We start from the raw sequence: 19,909 nt of genomic DNA on the forward strand, positions 1-19,909 counted from the left end.
ATGACAAGGATCAGAGAACAGAAAAATGTAACATCAAACTGCTGGTCTCACAAATATATCAAAAGCTGCAACTAAGTTGAGTGGCTAACTTAACATTCATGCAAGCCAATTTATATGCATATTTTCAATTTAGACGTCTACCTACTTTCTGGTTTACCCTTTTGTAAACTCTAGTCATACATTTTTAACAAGATCGCCACAAGGTAATAATAACTACTGCTGAAAGAGAAAAAGAACACCTGAATAAGAGTGGGCAATGATAGAAATAAGCAATTATTTGAGCAAACAGAAACAAGATTGATAGCTGCTAACACAGATCAGTTATGAAAGTCAACCTAGCTTATCAAAAGTAGTTATAATTACAAGAGACAACTGAGGTACAATTGCATCCTTCTTGTTTCATGTGAAGATCCTGGATTTAGATCATACCAAATTTAACTCAGTGGGGAAAAACGTACATATTTATTATTAAACCACATATTTGCAAACCACGTTGTCCCATACATCTGGATTATATTTCTCATATGAGAATCTGTGGAGCCAAATTTGTACTATCCCTACAAACATTTTAGGAAAGTGATGATGTTTCAGATGAAAACTATTTATAAATAATAGAAATAACAAGAAATAAAACTAGCCAATTTTTGAGATTTAATTAAGCATTACAAAAGGTAGGCAGAGACAATACTATATTTATATTATAGATAATTTTCAGCTATTAAAGATGTTGAATAAATAATCATCTGATATAAATGCTCACATTGAAACAAATTATTTCTTACACAAACTTAGGCTGTGGGGGACAAATGTTATACATGGCTGTATTCACACATATACAGCACGTTTTAATATGTATGTGACATATATGTAATATTTTATGTGGATTAACTTGGAAAAATGAATTTACAAGAATAAATTGGGAGTCAGTATACTCATAAATTGGATTTAAATATCTCTTTTAAAAGATATACCAAAAAAGAATTTGCACCTGACTCTTTCCCTGACCTCAACTCCTGTGCATAGTACATACATAATCCTTAGCTTCCATAGATGAAAAAATACTTTTGAGGGAAAAGATACTAACAAATGCAAAAATAAAAATAAAAAAAATAAAACAGCTGTTACAAAATGAGATAAGGGTGAGGAAATCTGATTTCATAATACATTTGTCCCTTTTTATTAATTTAACAAATGTTGACTGTGAACCTTGTTATAGTAGTCTCCTTTTATGCAGAACTCAATAAATTCTTTATAAATTATTATATCTGAAAGTTTATATAAAACTACATACAATCTGCATTATAGCTTTTATTAATATTACTAATAAATATTATTGCTAACAATGAGGGTTTTTTCTATTTCAACACTAAGTTATATTTTAAACAAATGTCTAAATGCTCTTGACGTTACAAACCACTAATTTTGCTGAGCTCTCCGACACTCCAATCGGCAAGTTTATATTCTTTCCTTTCACTAGTGTTGATTTATTTTTCTTATATAAATTCAGATAGGTCAAAAAAGAAAGGCTTTCAGTATTAGTAGCATAAACAGTAGGACAATCAGTAGTATAATAAAAATTTTGTATTGCACAAGCATTGACTTAACTTCTTGTCATTTGAGAAGCAATGAGAAACAGACGGCCAAACAGTCAGCAGTCACTTTGTACCCCCAGACAAATAATCTTCAAGGTTACAAAGCGTGAGGACTCAAATACAAATCACTGGTTGATGGCAGACCAGTGGAGTCAGCCTCTGGGTGTTTCTAGGGATGCATATTATGGTCACGAACCTCTCATTGATACACTATTTTCAAACTACGCAAATGAATAACTGGTATTACTCTCTTTTTAGAAGGAGAAAACAAAAACAAATAAAAAAAAAACCCAAAGCCAACAAGTGTAAAAATATTTACAAGCACAAAACTAGCAGAAAATACTGTTTCTAAATAAGACGCAGTTACATATTGTTTTGACTGCAGGGTAAAGGTTTTCACTGACTATCTAAAGTCTAGAATGCTACACTATAGGCAAAGATCTCAACAGATACACCTTATCTCTAGAAGAGGAAAAACTTCCCACCTCTTATTCCATATAGTGAAATAAGGCAACTAGCTTCTTTCTACAATATGTATACAAAGAATACTTCTTTTTCACTCAAATCAGGCAGATACCTACTTTAATTTGTGGGTTTGTCTCACATCTGCCTATGAGTTCTCACCATCTGATAATTCTCAAAGCCTGCAAAAGGCAGACAATGCATCTAGCAAACAGCCTGTGGGAAAGTGCAGAGCATCGTTGTACTATCCCTACAAACATTTTAGGAAAGTGATGATGTTTCAGATGGCACAAAGAAAATATGGACTATCAGATGCACAAAGCAGGATCTTCTAGGGGTAGGCTTAACCATGCCTCACTCCACTTAACTCTGACATGTCAGAAAAATATGGTATTGCCCTTTCAACCTTATAGTCTGTGCTGTACGAGATCTGTCCTGGCATGACAGTAAGCTCAGTAACCTCAATGTTTCTTTATGCTTTTTCACACAACTCTTGATCTTAGAAATTCTGAACTGCCTAAGAGTTGCTAAATTAAATTCTGAATAGTTGAAAAGTTAGAGCCTAACCTTCGCATGACTGATACGGTACACAGCAGAGAAAAGCAATAAAGTTATCCAGGTTTGCATTCTGTTTTCTCTGGGTTGTTTAAACAGAAAGAGCACACTAAGTGATTCTTTCATTGTTTGCCTTAGAATATGGTTGGTTGTTTCTCTTTTCAGAAATTGTTTTTTTTCTGAACAAAACAATATGTTACCAGATCTGAATATTAAGGACTCAGAATCAAGGATAATCTTGGTTGGACCACAGAGTTATATGATAGAGACTTTCACTCTAGCTTACATGAACATAGAGCATGAACATGGGAATATCTGGCACTTTATAACATGCTATTTATTCTCCTTTTATATTGATAAAAGCAGCATGCTAGAACAGCTGGAACAAAGAAAATGAAAAAAACCCACACCTTTGCACAGGATATATGAAGATCTTTCCCATATTTTTACAGAGAAGAACATGTATTCTCCAACTTTCATGGGTTTCATAAACAGATAGGGCCTTTTCTTCGTTCTAGGACACGGACAAATATCAAAACCTACATATCATACCTACAAATAACTTACATGTAATAACAAGATCTTCAATTACAGTGTGGTAATTTTTTTTACAGCCATGTGAGTTTAAAGCAAAATTCATTCAATTTAAAAAAACCAGTCTTTTTGTAATGTTCAGTCCAAATATTTTAAAGTGACTAAATCACACAAATCATAAGTGTGCAGGAAAGTGTAATAACTTTTCTCCCAATTCTCAGCATGTTCACAGAAGTAATATTGATTTAAAATTAAACTAATAAGACAAAAAGTGGGCTTCATTAAATCCACACCAGAGAAAAAATTATACATTTTCTAAATCATCTTTGTATGTTTCCAAAATTCTACTTTTATTTGTATATAGTTTAAAACTACTAAATTAAGGACTAAAATCAACGATGCTAAGTCTTCATACAGGCACATTGGGGTGACCATGTGATACCTTGTTAAAAATTGTTTTTTGTAAGAAAAAAAAAAGTTTATCCCTTTGTTTTCTCATATTCTTTTTCAAGTATTACTTTTACAGACTTTTTTTCCCTCTGATTATTATCTGGAGAGGAGAACAACAAAAAAATCTAAAAATCAAGTACAGTTCAAAATATGACGGGAAATTGATTTAAGATATTTATCTATTGTCATAGAAAAAGAATAATAACGCTGTTCGTTACCCTGAGAAAGTGTATTTTTTTGAAGAGGAGACCAAATAGGAAGATAATTGATCCTAATTCTTTTCAAGTATAAATCAAAACAAGAAAAATTAACATATTTTTAATTACAGGACTGCAACTGGCAGATCATTCATGTCATCCTATGAATGACATGTCAGTACTATTCAGAGACTCAGTAGTGAGAAGCTACATCTTTCCCTATGCCTCATGAATGCAGCTGACATTTCCCCTACATTTAATAAAGGAAAAATAAACAGTGAACCTTAAAATTGCAGTGTGGTAGGAGAGAGGAGGAGAAAGGAAACAAGCATATCAATAAAAAAAGAATATGAACACAAATAATTACCTACATAGTTATCCAAAGTGGAAAGATTGAAACCAACAATAAGAAAGCATAAAGAAAACTCAGACTGATCTACAGGCAAAATTTTTTTAAAATTGTTATTTAAAAATCTTTATAATATTTTAAAAAAATATTGTAAGGAGACAATGCAAACAGAAGCACTGAGCTCAGATACTCAAAAATATTGTGAAAAAGTGGTTGAAATAAAAGACGCTTCATATATTACTTTTATCAAACTTGGAATCAGAAAAAACCCTGTCTACAGTTAGTCTATGGAGTAGGGGCAAATTCTGCTTAGAGCTTAGCCATGAAATGAAGCATTTCAGCTGAGGAACAGCAGGAAAGGTTACCTATAAAGCACTGAAAACTCTACTGGATTTCTCTCACTTGAAAGGGGAAAAAAATTCTCCCTAGCTATTTCTAGACACGTTATCTCAAACATTATTTATTATGTGCTGTTCACAGTGTGCCATAGGCAACTTACAATTAAAAAAGGCAACTCTGTCTTCTTATTAAATTGAAACAAAAAGGTCGCTTTACAGATACATGAATTTACAATCAATACAATTATCTACAGATGCAAAATTCAAGTGTTTTCTCAGACTAGAAAGAGAAGTGTTTGTCTAATGTAAGCACTTTCATTCAACCTTGTTACAATGCACAATGTTCAATGGGGTGTCTAATTTTTATTGGGTAAGTCTATGATAGCAATAGCAAGATCTAAATAGAAAAGAACTCCAAATGTGAAGTTGAATAAATGTTAAAACTGCAGATGAAAGTCCTTTCTAAGATTTAACCAGAAAGATACACTACATTGAGAAATTATGTGAGGAACTTTTCGCTGGTGGCAGCAAAAATACATAAGTTTGGAAACCTTCCAGAAAAAGTCAGCAAAAATGCAGGACCTATTTCTTCAACTCTGTTCCGCTAAATATCATCATGAGGTTCTTACAGTTACCATATAGTTCTGAACACTACCACCATACCAAATTTGATTTCTGTCTCATGCATCTACTTGTGAGTAAAAACAATGGTTTGATGCCAAAATTAGAAGAATATTTTTAATATATCAGTAATTTATTATATTTGTGGTCTTCATGTACTTATAATACTTGAATCTGGTGCATTGATTTCTCTAGTGATGGGTCCCATTTGAAATGCTGTCTATTGCAGGAAAAGTCTTTCAAACAGCATATATCTATTGTACGTGTAACTAGGATATCATCTTCCGGATGTAAACAAAATGGTTGCACTTATCAATGACCAATCTGAAAAGCTGAAAAAAGGTCAAATTTTTTAATTATTTCACAGAGAACTGCTACAGCAAATATTCTGAGCAATCAAATTGAAGTAATAACAGGGTTTTTTAATTCTACAGCACCTTTTATCAGAGTGCTAAACAATTTATATTGACTTTGCTTTTAAATACATGATAGTGAAATTTGGAAAGATTAAGTGATACATTCAGCAATCTCTGTAAGACCTAAAAAGAAAACAGATTTTCTTAATATCACTGTAAGAAACGACATTAAAATTAGGGATTTAAAATTAGATTAATATTGCAGTTAAAATACCAGAGACAGAGCATTTTAAATGACCCTCCCATCAAATTGTCAAAGACAGAAATAGTGTCTTGATGGCCTAGAAGAGGCTATCTAAAATCCTGGGATCATCTGTAAAACTTACTGCTTGTACTTCAAGATTAATCTGAAGTTGCACCCATTAAAAAAATTATTTTAAGTTGATTATTATACATATTTGAAAATTCCATGTCCTAATTATAAGAGAAGACTAAACCAAAACCTTCTTTCCTATTTCTTCTCCCATCTCCCACAACAAATTATATATTAAATGTAAGTGATAAGAGTTCACCAACCCTTTAAAAGCTGTAAGTATGCTTTACAAGTCTCTACTTTCCGATTCTACCTCTATATGAGGAATGAAAATATTTATTACAAATATTGCAGCAACCAGATGACATAAATTTGCTAAAAAAACCTGTAAACTATGAGGACTGAACGGACAAATCCTACACGTAGCTGCACTCCATAAAATTTTATTACATTATATAAAATGATAAAATAAGAGTTACGGGTGCAACAATGAAGAAGCAAAACAGAAGGTATAATTGTAAAAAATGCAAATGCCAAAGGAAAAAACAGCACATTATAAAAAAGAAAAAAAGTTTATATACTAAGTTAATGACATAAAGTTTGTGATGATAAATCCTATTACATTACATACAGGAACTGAGCTCAAGCCCATCTAAATTATAATGGAAGGAGAAAGGAGTCCTCCTACCCATCACTCTGATCTCCTTTTAAGTGGGAATGTCTGTTTTGGCCTTTTATTCCCTTATAGCCAGCAGTAAAGTTCAGTAGCCATATCAGTCTCATGGAAAAAGGAAGGATTGGAAAAAAAAAAACAAGCAAAGGTTTGCAACTGCATTTTTAGCTGCATATCAAATAGGCAAGAGAAACACAAAGCTTAAGTTTATAACACTCATGTTTCTCCCTCTAAGATAACAGTAACATTAGTAAAGTAGGAAAATAAGAAGGAACAAATAAACTGTTAAAAGAAAAACTACTTAAACAGTTTAATCACAGAAATACATAACTGTAAATCCTATGTAAAGAAAAAAAACTTATGTAAAAATAAGTGTCAAAATGTGTACCTTTACAAGGTACTACAGAGGAAAAGTAGGCATGTTTTATATGATGCTTATGGTGTTAATCATCACTTCTGAGATGAAATTCCCACTTGAAGTGTGCTGTGGAAAAGTAAAATTATTTCCTTCTTCTGGTAAATAAAAGTAAAGCTATATTCTGTCAGCTTGAGGGGCATCAGCAGAACAGTTTTACCACTGTAGCTATATGTCTGCCAGTGTTCTGTTACAAACAAAGCTGACAAAGTTCATGAGGAGCTAACACAGAAGCTTTCAGTACAGAAAGATTGAGTTCTTTTCAGTGATAGGCAGACAGGAGGGGGCTGGGACAAGTTATGTGAAACGTCCCTAATTCTATTTCTTCTTTGGTTCGTTATTCCTTGCGAAGAAGTTTGCAGTGCATGAATTTTTAATGTGGACAAAGGCCCAAGGAAGTTCTACTGAAAAAATAAACAAAACATTTATAACAATAATATTGACAGACGTATATCTTCCTGGAACAAAGAACTAAGGAAAAAACCACTTCCAATACAGAGGTTTCTGTTGCATCCCTGGCAATTAAGTATAAACATAACATATGACAATTCTGAAGGAACTGCATTCTTCCACTATACAGACTGTCCTCAAGAATCATAAAACAATTATTTTCACAAATACTGCATTTTTCAGAAAACAGCAGTTCAACAAGAGTTAAAATTGCCATACAAAGGAGTTATGATCTCATCGGAATGGAGGCAAAGTGAGTCATTAAAAGGAAGACATAATACAAGCCAGACTTCCTGTCCAGCTTCCTCTGACCTCTGTTGGCAGAACTATTTTCCTCTTGCAGTAAAACGCGTGCCTAGAAATTGTTCTCCCCACAACAGAAGCTCTGCCAGGAGACTACAACTTACATGCTCATGCAGTGGGAAGAATCACATCGTCAGGTATGCTGATCAACACATACCCTCGACAGTTCTACAATTGCAATGACTTACGGGGAATCCTCCAACTCAGTTTAATAATCTCACTCCAACAGCAAAGCTGCATTAAGCATTGCTTAAACTTTGCTTAAAGATAAATAAGGTGATTAGCAGAAAATATTGTCATCACGATTAAAATATTGTAGAAAATTGAATGATCTTAAGCCTGATATGCCATTATATCTACACAACAGGGTGTGCTGTGAATTTGTTTTTCACCTTAACACTAAATTTCCTGACTTCCATCTAGATAAATAAGCTCCTTCCTGTTATTCTAATATTACATCTTGTGAGAAAACCCATACCTGAATGGTAATTTTTTATTGAGAATTGCCTTACACAGCCATATATATGAAACCAAACATTTGGTTTTATTCTCTAATACTTTTCTATTGGGTACTTACATGACTACTGATAGGTTTGAGATTACTGTGTTGGAACCTATTTTTGCACGACAGCCGCAGTGCAGATACTTGTCCATACTTGTGTTGAATGTTAATCACTACTACAGTCTGGGAACAATTGCCAGCTGTGTCACTTATCACTAGAATGATCAGAAAGGCCTTAATTGCCTTACCATGTGCCTTGTGTTTCTTGCTAGAATGCCTAGAAACCAGTAGAAAATACTAAGAGGGGTAAAATAAATATAAACCACTAGGAACTTCAAGGGTTAACGATAAAAGCAGTTCCAAAAGTTCCCTAAGGAACTCATTTATCTCCTTCATATATATGATTTTAATACTGTTAAAAAGAGATCTTTATTTTTTGTATGAAAACTGAGTTGAATACAGGTTATGAAAAAAAAAAAACCATTAAAACACGTATTGTGTGATAGAGGCAGGATACAAAGCATACATGTCTCTTTGTTTGGATATCTGGTTATATCACTTGACAATATTTTCACAGAATTTCTTTATAAAAATAAGTATTTTTAGCTATTAGAAAGTCATTTAAAGTTTATAAGCTACATAATAATTTTGATTAATTCAAGATTCCTAGAACAGATACAAAGTAGGTACTTCTCTGACACTAATTAAACAGCATGCTCAGATAGTATTCCCTGTAAATAAAAGCACCTCTTTTTCTCCAAATAATGATCATAAGGGTATATTCATAATTTAAAAAAAAATGAGAAAAAGACACAGAAAAGAAAAACAGTAAGTAAACTTTTTAAAAGATCTGTGCATTTGAGATTTTCAAAATCTTCTCATTAAAATACACGAAATATAAAATTAAGAGAGACTAAAGCCTGAACAGAGTGTTCATAAAATACCCCTAGCTACTGGCAAAGATTTTATCTTTGTCATTTAATGATGACGAAGCTGAATAACTGTTGCTGGAATGGAAGCAGGCTGATGAAGAAGGCTTTCAAGTTGAAGTGAGGGATACTGCAATTTATATTTTCCTTAGTAGTTCTTCTGTCTGTATAATTTCTCTCTAAATTTCATTACTTTCTGCATTAGATGTCCCTTTCAACAGACAGTCGTGTTGATCACAAATGTGATATATTGCTTTAATATGTTTGCGTCCTGTTGTATGTGAAATTGTTTGTTCATACAGCGAGTTCTAAGCAGTTCACAAAATATCGGAGAATCAGTAATTAATTACAACGTTATCTTTCAGGGGAAATTAGCCTGTGGTGAAGAAGTTTTTTTCTAGTATTTGAGCTAAGTTGTGCAAGATGTGATAGAAGCATTCAGCTAACATAAATAAAGAGACAGTGTTAAAAATTGTTAGCACACACTGAATACTTACATTATTTGAACACAGAGTGCATTCAGTTTAATAGTACATTGAAAAATGTATAAGGTATTTACTAAGCATGAATCAGTTCTTAAAAGCGTGGTATGAAGTAACTTGAACGTTAAATTTTCATAAGGAAAGCAAAAAGTTACACAGTATGATGATTTGTGGACATAACGAACTGGACGTGTTTTTTTTTTCCAGTTAAAATAGAAATAAAAGACTACCTAAAGAACAGTTTATGCTTTTTAAAATAAGACAAGTAAGTAAGTTTAATTCATGTGTTTAATGTGTTTTTAGGGAGACTTACTTTTACTTCATTCTTCAATAAATTTTCATTTCAAATCTATTTTTTTTTGGACATACACTGGGCTTGGCAGTGTTAGGTTAACAGCTGGACTCCATTATCTTAAAGGTCTTTCCCAATCTAGGCGATTCTCTGATTCTACTTAAATAAAGCCCCTATGTTACTGTCCACAAACACATTTCAAAATTCTGAAAGTGAATAAACAAATAAATGAGGTCTTGTTTGCCATTCCTGGGTTGATATCCAGTTAATTAAGTATGGTTTTAGGGGCTACTCTATTATAATTTATAAGTGATCCAGGAAGTAAATACGTGTGTGCATACATACATAAACATATATATATATATACCAAGAGTTACTCTGTCTACAAACACATCAGCATGTATCCTTGTTATTTATTCAACAAATAAAATTTTAAAAAAGACTATTTTGCAAGATATTTTGCTTTCAGAGATTTGAAAAACACCACAAAACAAATTAAAAGAAGAAAAATGTTTTTGATTTAATTTACCAATTTCTAAAAAGAGTTAGATATCTATGGTTATGGGTGTATATATGTGAATGAACGAATAAATCCTTAACCCACCATATCTTTTTCTCCAGTTTGCAAGCTGTCACCCGTGAAAAGTATGGTGTAGATGGTAGGATGATACTGTACCTGATTGGCTCTGGAGGTGGTCATGGGATCAGATGGAGAGGACTTGGTGGTAGTTGGGGAAGATGGCAATGTCTGGGAACAAAGCAGTTCAGGAGCAAATCAACCTTTACAAGCCTTAGACTGAACAGTTAAAAAAATAAATAAACCAACAAAAGTAACGTAACTAGAAAATTAAAATAAATAAAAATGCCTAAGACAATTTTTTTCTCCTACTCATTGGAACTTAATGGAATTTAAAGTCTATTGGATAAATAATACATGTAAATATGCATGCTTATGCATGTAAAAACAAATTCATGACTTGAAATCAAGATGGTGAACTCACAAAAATACACAAAAATATGCTGACTACGTTGAGGAATACATTCTTTCCTCTCTCCTCCTATTGGGGAAATGGAAACTATAGTAAACAAAAATTCCAGCAAGTTCAATGAGCACACTAGAAACAGTTAACAGGGCCAACCTCTGAAAAGTTAGAGACATTTACCTTGATGCTTTATAATGCCCCATTCTATAGCACAGACCACAGCCAGCATAGCTGTGTTCTATATCTTACAACAGTTACACTGAAGCTACTGAGTTTTCAGTTATATACTAACTGCTAAAATATTCAATGATCTTTTTTAATCAAGAGGTAGGTGAAAAAATGTAAACATTAATCTCATGATGGATGAACATGCAACTAATACCTTCAGAACAAATTACTACAATACAGTTATGATTAGCGTTAAAAATGTTCATTTAGTTCAGCAAAGGTTAATAACTTATTATCAGGCCTGTGTTCAAAATAAACACAAAAAAGAATTAAGAGTCATATTTATTGATCATGTTTTCTAAATAATATACATAAGCTTAACATTAATTCTTGAACATATCAAAAAAGCACTGCTCTAAGTTTTTATATACATATTTCTCTTCTTAAATTATTAGATCCTGACAGAATAACTCTTCTCTTTTTATATATATAGTGAAAATGTAAAATTCCAGTTTTCAAAACATTAACATACAATACTTATCCAAAGCATGTTTTTTTAGACATCTTTGCAAGATAAAGATATTATAAAATATCAAAAAATACACTACTTTTACTTTAAGAAATAAGATTTAAAATGCCATACAATGTGATTTATCATATGGTCATATAATTACTAACCAAAACAATGTAGAAATAAATGAAGCAAAATTTCACACTTTCAGCAGTTCCGTTACTTACAATCATTGACAGTCCCTCATAAAATAGGTATACATACTTTTGCACTAAAACTCTTAATGCATATGAGAAAGCTGGGACACTGTGAATGCATAAAGTTGTGTATTAGCAAAATATGGGCTTGTACATATGCACACACAAATATTTTTGCTGTACGTTAAGCAATATGAAGATCCATTTTTCAAAGTTTGTACATAAACCAGCACCCAAACCAGGAAAAAATACCTTAAGCAACAGATCCTTATGTGATCCTTATTTTGTGTTTCCAACTTCTAACTCATGTTATAAAACGACAATAACAACAATAATAATAAAAAAACATATACAGCTTAAGCATCAACTGAGATTCTTTAAGGAGGTTAAAGTAAAAATACTACCATGTATAAGGCACTATAAAAAATGTAGCTTGGCAAAATGTTATTGGTCATCAGACACTATAAATGATGAAAATCAAGACAATTACACAGGATTCTTCCATGTCTTTCTGTACAGAACATGGTTACATCCGGGGGGGGCTAGTATTATTGAGAGAAAGAAATGTCAGATTCCAATATAGTACAGGGCCTACGTATTCAATTACAGAATTATACTCCTGATTTTAGTGGGATGATGTAGTACCTTTCTTACCAATGTCTGAAATTGCAATGAATTGATTTTTGTCCTTTAAGCTTAAACTAATGGGGAAAAAAACCAAAACAACTAAAACCCCAGCCAAATAGAATGGAAGACTAACATACCCTGATAGGTTTTCTTTATTATAGCTATATATTAAACTCGCATCCTGAACTAAAAATAAAAAAACCCAATAAAATTAAGAAATGTTACTATTCTCCAGCAAAACTCTGAAAATGTATTTCAACTAAAATATTTCAGGTATCTGATAGTTTGTGTGATCAACACCACTGCTAACTAGGCATACTGTATTGTATATTGTTTTGGTATGCTGGGCTAATTAATAAAAGGAAAAAATATTTTTTTCTTCACAGATGTTACTAAATCTAACCAGTGAATTTATAAGAAAATCTGTAGAACAATTCAATGCTGAATAATGCTTTTATAACTGATATCACAAGTAGTTTGAGAAACTGGAAGCAACTCAGTTTTCAATTAATATCAGTCTTCCTAAAACACTGAAATGTATAGCTGTAATGAAAAAGGAGTGACGATACTCATTTTAGGTGAGTGTTCACTGCAACATCTATTAGGTAGAAGTATGTCACTATTCCATCTTATAGCAAAAGCTTGTTTAAAATACAATGGAAAAAGATAAAAACATTTAAAACCAAAGCAACTGTATTAACAAACAAGAATCAAGTAGAGGTATACACAATTTTTTTTTCCAAATACAAGTAACAATGACAAAATACTGAAAATAGCAATAAGGGGTTCTTTCGGTTTTGGTGTTTTTTCTTTGTATATCAGGTTGTTTGTATTCTTTAATTTAAAGCTTTCTTTCTTTTACTCTCATAACTGCTTTTATTTTTTTTTTATACATCTATACATCATGTGGAGATAAATATAGACACATAAAAGAACTGACAGCATTTTGTAAAGATCCATCCCTTTTCATCCTTCTGTATAATTTATGGAGACATGTCTATTTATTTCTTCAATATTTAACTAACACAAAGTCATTTATCAAAAAAAAAAAAAAAAAAGAAACACAGGTATTTGGATTTTGTATTGAATTTCCACTGGCTTATAAGTAATTTATTGATACACTCAATTGCTTTGTAAGAACTTTTAAGCAAAATGACGTCTTAAAGAAAGCTGGACAGAACTAAATAATCTTGATTTATTGTGCACCACAGAAACTTTTCTTTTTTTAAATTTGGCAGGTGTTTTGCACTAGGCAAGCACTCAAGTGTAGTAGGTGTTTGGCTTCTGAGAACGATATATATAAAATGATTAGAAATCATAAGATGAACTTACAGTACAGCGTTTAATTTTTTAGAGCAAAACATATGTACTATAACTGAACTTTTCCTGAAACTGCAGGTTAACTGCTTGCAAGGTTATGGAAAGAAGTCAGTCAGAATTTCTACCACACACTACTTCTAAGACTTGCAGGGCCTTTTATAGCTATATCTTGAAATTCGAAGTTATGGTGAAATTGGTCTTTGTTTTCTCAAACATTATTTTTTTCCCATTACTTATGACACGATTAATGGAAGACTGTATTTAGAGGTAAGAGTGTGTCAGATTAAGTAATAAAAAAGGAGCTTAATTTTAGAAATGAAATTCAATTTGAGCTTTATTTGAGTTGTATTTTTTTTGCAAAGTCCAATTCTTGTTGCTCATAAGAATTAATTATACTGTGAGACACTGCTCTCAGGCTGCACAACATACTAAACGGTGCAGTAAGATGGTCAAAACATCACACGTCTGTGCTTCATATTTTTGAGTAACAGAAGGAGGATACAACTGTATTGCAGCAGTATAGAATACATATAGCTATCTGCACAGTGCTCCAAAAGGTCTCTGAGCCCTCTTTCAACGAATTCACAAATTGCCTGATGCAGAGCTATATATAAATGACAGAAGTCACACAAAATTTTCAATATTTACACCCTAGATAAATATTGTACTGAGACAGCTTAATTCTCAGTATCTATTAATATATTTATATACAGAAGAATAGAAAGAAAAGCCGGACAATGAAATGCCACTTAAAAGAAGGGTTAAAAACATGAAAGCATAGAAAGAACTTAATTTAAACGTGAAGATAAAACTGAATTAGAGAGAATAGAGCTTACCAATTTCTAGTTCCTCACTACAGGGCTTTCCAAACAAAGGAAACCTTGGTAATAGCATTACCCATATTAAATTACTTTTAATACTAAGCTAATACTGAGTTTCACTTTTGCATATATTAATATTGGTGCCTTTAAATCACTGAAATTAAGTGATGACAATACTAATTTGCTTAAGCCACTATTTTAATGCACTTCAAGAAAAGGTGGTATCTTTTTAGAATTGTATTAAGTAGTTTAATAACTTCTGCAGCTAAAATGAGAAACAGAGCACTGCAAGGCCCTATTGTGCTGAACAACATAAAAGACTGACTAGATTTTCAATAGTATCAGAGATGAGCCTTTCTAAGCAGACCACCTGGTTTGCTAAACATATTGAGTCTTTTAGCTGCTGTGAACTCCTTTAATCTGTAATTTTGGCAAATGAGTCTCATCTCAGCAATTCATACATGCATAAATAACACATTTAAAAAATAAAATTTGAAAAAGGTCATTATCGAAGATTAATAATTTATTTGCAATCTAGATTGCACAAAGCCTACATAGATTACTTTAGTGATTTAATTTTACTTGCTACCTTTTGACTTCTGTAAAGAACAAATAAAATGCATTCTGATGCTATTTCATTCTCTTTGCATTTGGTTTTGTATTTGTGTAAAAGAATATGCAGGGTATAGGGTAAGACAAACAGACTAAGAAAGCTAGCATATATAGATAGGACGCTTACTTATGAGGGTTTGTATTTATCTGCATTTATGTACTCTTGGGGACTTCTCTTTGAAAAACAGAAAAAACTGTGGTAAGTACCATGTAAAAGAATGATTATCTTGTGTTCTGTCTGGGGACAAGAAGGAGTAAGGAGCTTAAGGCAAACCAGCAGGTTCCATTTGGATCATCAGAGCAACTCTGGATGGAGGGAATGATTTAGGAGGACGACTAAAATAAAATGGATGAGAAAGAAACAGGACCTTCTCTTTCCTCAAGATTGGTCACACTAACACAGAACTATGAGATCTGGTGCTGCTATAAGGAAATACCAGAAAACTCGAGTAAGTAACCAGATACAGGCATCAAAACACAGAAGAAGAAATGAGTTTAAGATTTGTGTCAAAAAAACCAAGTCCTAGAAGGAAAGAAAATGTCACCGCTTGATTCCAGGCTACTTTGGGATTTGGAAAAATAATACAACAATTATAATGCCATCAGAACATTGCTGAAAATTTCTGCAATGTTGACTGTGGCTGTTCATCCTCCAACAAAATCTTCTATTCACATTCCACTTTTGAGGAACATAAAATGAAGAGTTAATCACCAGCTACAGAGTGAGTTGTGTTCATAAAACACGGTTTTGCATGCATATTGAGATTATATCCAGTACTGGTGAAATGAAACAGAAAACTGAAACAGTGATCCAACATGAGAATTAAGTCACAGGCACACGAGGGACAGGATACAGTATACATATTTTTATGGAATGTTGAACTTTTGCCATGGGATCTAATGTATAGAACTGTCTCCCTAGTAAATAGCAACAATTTTGGGGTTTTTGTGCTCACAACTTCTAAACACGTGCATATCTGACTATTCATTGTAGAATGGTAACTGGTATGATTCTTCTCCTATGTTCAAAAGTGAGAAAAGTCTATCTAATTTATTGACTAGATGAAAAAAAAATTGTAATTTACAAAACTACTTGCTATTATTGACCTCAGATGAAAAATGTAGAGTTATTTTCTCGCAGTCTGGAGTTTAGTAAGGTTCATCTACGTGACCGACTGTTGCCTTAAATGGATGATACAAAGAAGAACAGCTCATCAGAAAGAAGTAGCATTTTAAGAAAACAATGAACGTTTCCTAAGGAAGTAAGGATTTACTTCCTTACTTCGAGTAAGGGTATTGCTCGATGAAAAACTTGATGTGAGCCAGTAATGTGTGCTTGCAGCCCAGAAAGCCAATCATATCCTGGGCTGCAACAAAAGAACTGTGGCTAGAAGGTACAGAAGTAATTCTCCCCTTCTACATTGCTCTTGTGAGACCTCACCGGAACAACTGCATCCAGCTCTGGGGCCCCCAACACAAGAAGGACATGGATCTGTTGGAGGGAGTCCAGAGGAGGGCCACCAAGGTGACCAGTGGTCTGGAGCACCTGTCCTACGAGGACAGGCTTAGAAAGCTGGAGAAGAGAAGGCTCTGTGGAGACCTTACAGCCTTCAGTACTCAACGGTGGCCTACAGGACAGCTGAGGAGGGACTCTCTATTAGGGAGTGTAGAGATAGGGCCAAGGGTAAGAGTTTGAAGCCAAAATAGGGGAGATTAAGGTTAGATACAAGGAAGAAATGTTTTACTCTGAGGGCAAAGAGGCACCGGAACAGGCTGCTCAGGAAAGTTGTGCGCGCCCCATCCCCAGAGGTGTTCAAGGTCAGGTTGGATGAGGCTTTGTGCAACTTGATCTAGTGGAAGTGGGGTTGGAACTAGATGATCTTAAACTCCTTTCCAAACAAAACCATTTTATGAAGTCTACTGCGTATTCACAGTCAGAAGAACTCAAAATCCTGTGTTTTTTTTTTAAAAAATCCTCCATTTAAGCAAATATTTTCTGATCTGTATTCTTAAAGTCAGGTTCTATTTAAGCACTTTGAAATAAACCCCTTTATTTAGAAACGATGAGCATTTCAAGTTGTGCTTGGTTTTTTTTGTTGACCAGCATTTTGGAAGCAAAAGTGGTAGTTTCCACTAGAAGAATGTGAATTTACAAATCTGGGTTCAGACATTCAGTTTTAAAGATTTTTTTAATAAAATGTCCGGGACTATGATTAATGAACAAAAGTTAAAGATTCACAAGAGGTTAACAATTTACTGAAAAACCTGAAATTAATTTGGCTCCAATGAAAACATTAATTGGAAGTTCAATATGTGTAAGTTTTATTCTAGATTTCAAAGGAAGAAATTCTAAAATCTTTGTCTATGCTTTGATAGCTAAACATTTCATAGAATTAAAGAACGGCTCAGGTTGGAAGAGATATCAGAAGGCCAAACAGTGTGAACTCCTGCTTGAAGCAGAGTTAGCTGTAAGATCACACATCTTTAATGTGCAGTTCTGCAACGGCCATCTCTGATTCCATGTGCTTCCTTGACAGGCTGCTACAACACTTGCTATCTGTAAAACATGCGAAAGCTAGAAGGAAACTAGCACACAAAGAAGCAGCAATACATTTCTGATAAGGATAGATTACTTCACTACAAATCCCACCTAAGAAGTAAGCTAACAATTTCACTTCTTGGTAAAAATAAAGCATTCCAGATTTACTGAGTCAATATTTATAGTGTATGAATTTATCATGAACAGGTGTTGCTTCATTAAAAGAGAAGTTGTTGTTGAAACTGCTCAACATATGCACATGCATATCTCCAAATATTTGCAGTCATATTACTATGCACCTGTGCATTCACAGGTAATATATTAAAACTTTAAGATGCAGAGGCAGTCAGTAAATCACAGTCTCAGAAGTTATATATTGCATTTAGGTTGTGTCTTAACTTCACTACCATTATTCACTAATCCTTGACTCCAGAATTTAATTTATAATTCCAAATATGGAATTGTTTTTAAAGGAAACCCAAACCCCAAGCCAACCAAGCAAACTTAAAACAAACAAACAAAACAAACGCAAAAACAAATTGGAAAAAAACCCCAAAACTCACCAACCCTGCAAATAGTTTTTCTGAACAGGTATTTTGGACAAGCTATATAAACTTCAGATACAAGACAGGAAGTATTTAGGCATGTCACTAAACAGCCCTGTGATCTAGTTGCTGAGGATCTCACTGACTTACCAAAAAATTAGCTTCATTTCATTGCAAAGGGGAATAATGCTTTTCATCATAATAGAGGACCCTCATTTCCCATTAGGTTAAGAAGTACTGGCATAAAAATCTAACATTTTAAACAGGAAAGCCTTTCAAAATACAGATCTCTTCGGCTTTTTCTCCCTGTCTCAGGAATAATCATTTTCTATAGAATTGGGGGTTTTATTTGTACTATTTTCTTGTAAATTATATAGAGTATTTTTACGTAAAAGTTTTGCATAGACAGAAAAACATAGTAGTAAATATTAGAAATCACATACAATGGCTTATGCACAGTTTCATTCAACTGTAAGAGTCTGATCGTTCCAAACTCATCCTGTTCAAACATCTTCATTTAAGTATTCCGTGTATGTCACTACATACAAAGTAAAGTAATTGCATACGGTTACCACATAACTTTATAGGACACTGAATCTTGTTAGTGTAGAAGAATGAAACAATCTTTTCCCATATGGGACAGATAAGAAACTAAAATTTATCCCATATATGGGAAAGAGACACGACAAAATTTTACTAGTGCTTACTCATTTCTTTTTTAATCTTTTTCAATAAAAAAGAATTTCAAATTCTCCTTACAGGACAATGTTTTTCTAAAACGAGAACTGTTCTGGAAAATTTAATGAACCAAAGACTACTAGACTGATAGTACCCTGTAAATATATATTGCACTGACAATAGATTTTGAAAGCAGTGCAAAAACAGGCAAAAAGATGCCAAAAATAACCTAAAATGAAATTGTAGAAAACATCCCAGGTAAATTATCTTCATATTTTCAGTTTCTTACAAGTAAGATTTTAAAGTATCAAATCCAGGGTCTATTAAAAAAACAATTACCTTTTTTAAAAATTTATTTTATATACATAAAAGTGGGAAACATTCAGTTAATCTGCGATTTTTAGTAATGCTCAAGATTTAAAGAGGTTTGTCATTGTTTAAGATTAAAATTCATCAATCTTTAACTAAAACCTGTAAGTGTATTATCACCTAATACAGTAAAGAAAAGTTTATGGAAGAAACACATTAGAATGTTGCACTGAAACTTATAAAACACAGCCTAAAAGAACTCCTAAGAAACATAGAACACGTAGGGATAAGGAAAGAGTAGACTAGCAAACTACTAAAGGGGAAAATAACATTTTCTAAAAGAACATGTTATGATGACCCCCTTGCAGCCTTAAAGCTTTAAGACTTCTAAGGAGCTGCTGTGATTGTCTTTTTCAAACAAAAACTCACTTGTTTGATGCGGTCTGGATTAACAGTGGTCTGAGGCTGTAGAATGCTGACAGGCTCTGTCTTGGCCACATTTTGAGGCATTTCTCGAATCTTCTCTGCAATGAAGCCATGAACGGCATTTAGTGCTTCAACTGTTCCCTGGATCAGACACACCCGTTCTGTAGTACCTGCAAATACCAGAAGTTCATCTGAGTAAAGTGGATTCTTCAAGATCCCATAAACCACTTCAAACATGGCATAAAGACGGCACTCAAAAACAACCCTGCAAAATCAACTAGCAATAGTTCTATAAACATATAAATGAAAGAAGAGATTTCTGGAAGATAACATACTGATGATCTGAAGGTATTTTAAACA

The 19,909-nt window shown here is 33.1% G+C and overlaps 1 protein-coding gene across 4 annotated transcripts in view; it reads right to left on the reverse strand.

Annotated features, from left to right (window-relative positions):
- NOVA1 (NOVA alternative splicing regulator 1) overlaps window positions 1-19,909 on the reverse strand; it is a 146,692-nt gene that overhangs the window by 20,943 nt on the left and 105,840 nt on the right. For 3 of the 4 annotated variants that reach the window (XM_054067969.1, XM_054067968.1, XM_009563632.2), the window contains 2 exons: window positions 19,553-19,719; window positions 10,490-10,561 (listed from right to left, as the gene is read on the reverse strand). In XM_054067969.1, coding sequence (XP_053923944.1) covers window positions 10,490-10,561; window positions 19,553-19,633 — 153 coding nt within the window. In that variant the 5' untranslated portion in view covers window positions 19,634-19,719. The remainder of the gene's footprint in view (window positions 1-10,489; window positions 10,562-19,552; window positions 19,720-19,909) is intronic. The other variant, XM_054067967.1, reaches the window with a different exon arrangement.

Source organism: Cuculus canorus, chromosome 5 (genome assembly GCF_017976375.1).
Source record: "Cuculus canorus isolate bCucCan1 chromosome 5, bCucCan1.pri, whole genome shotgun sequence".
Classification (NCBI taxonomy): Eukaryota; Metazoa; Chordata; class Aves; order Cuculiformes; family Cuculidae; genus Cuculus; species Cuculus canorus.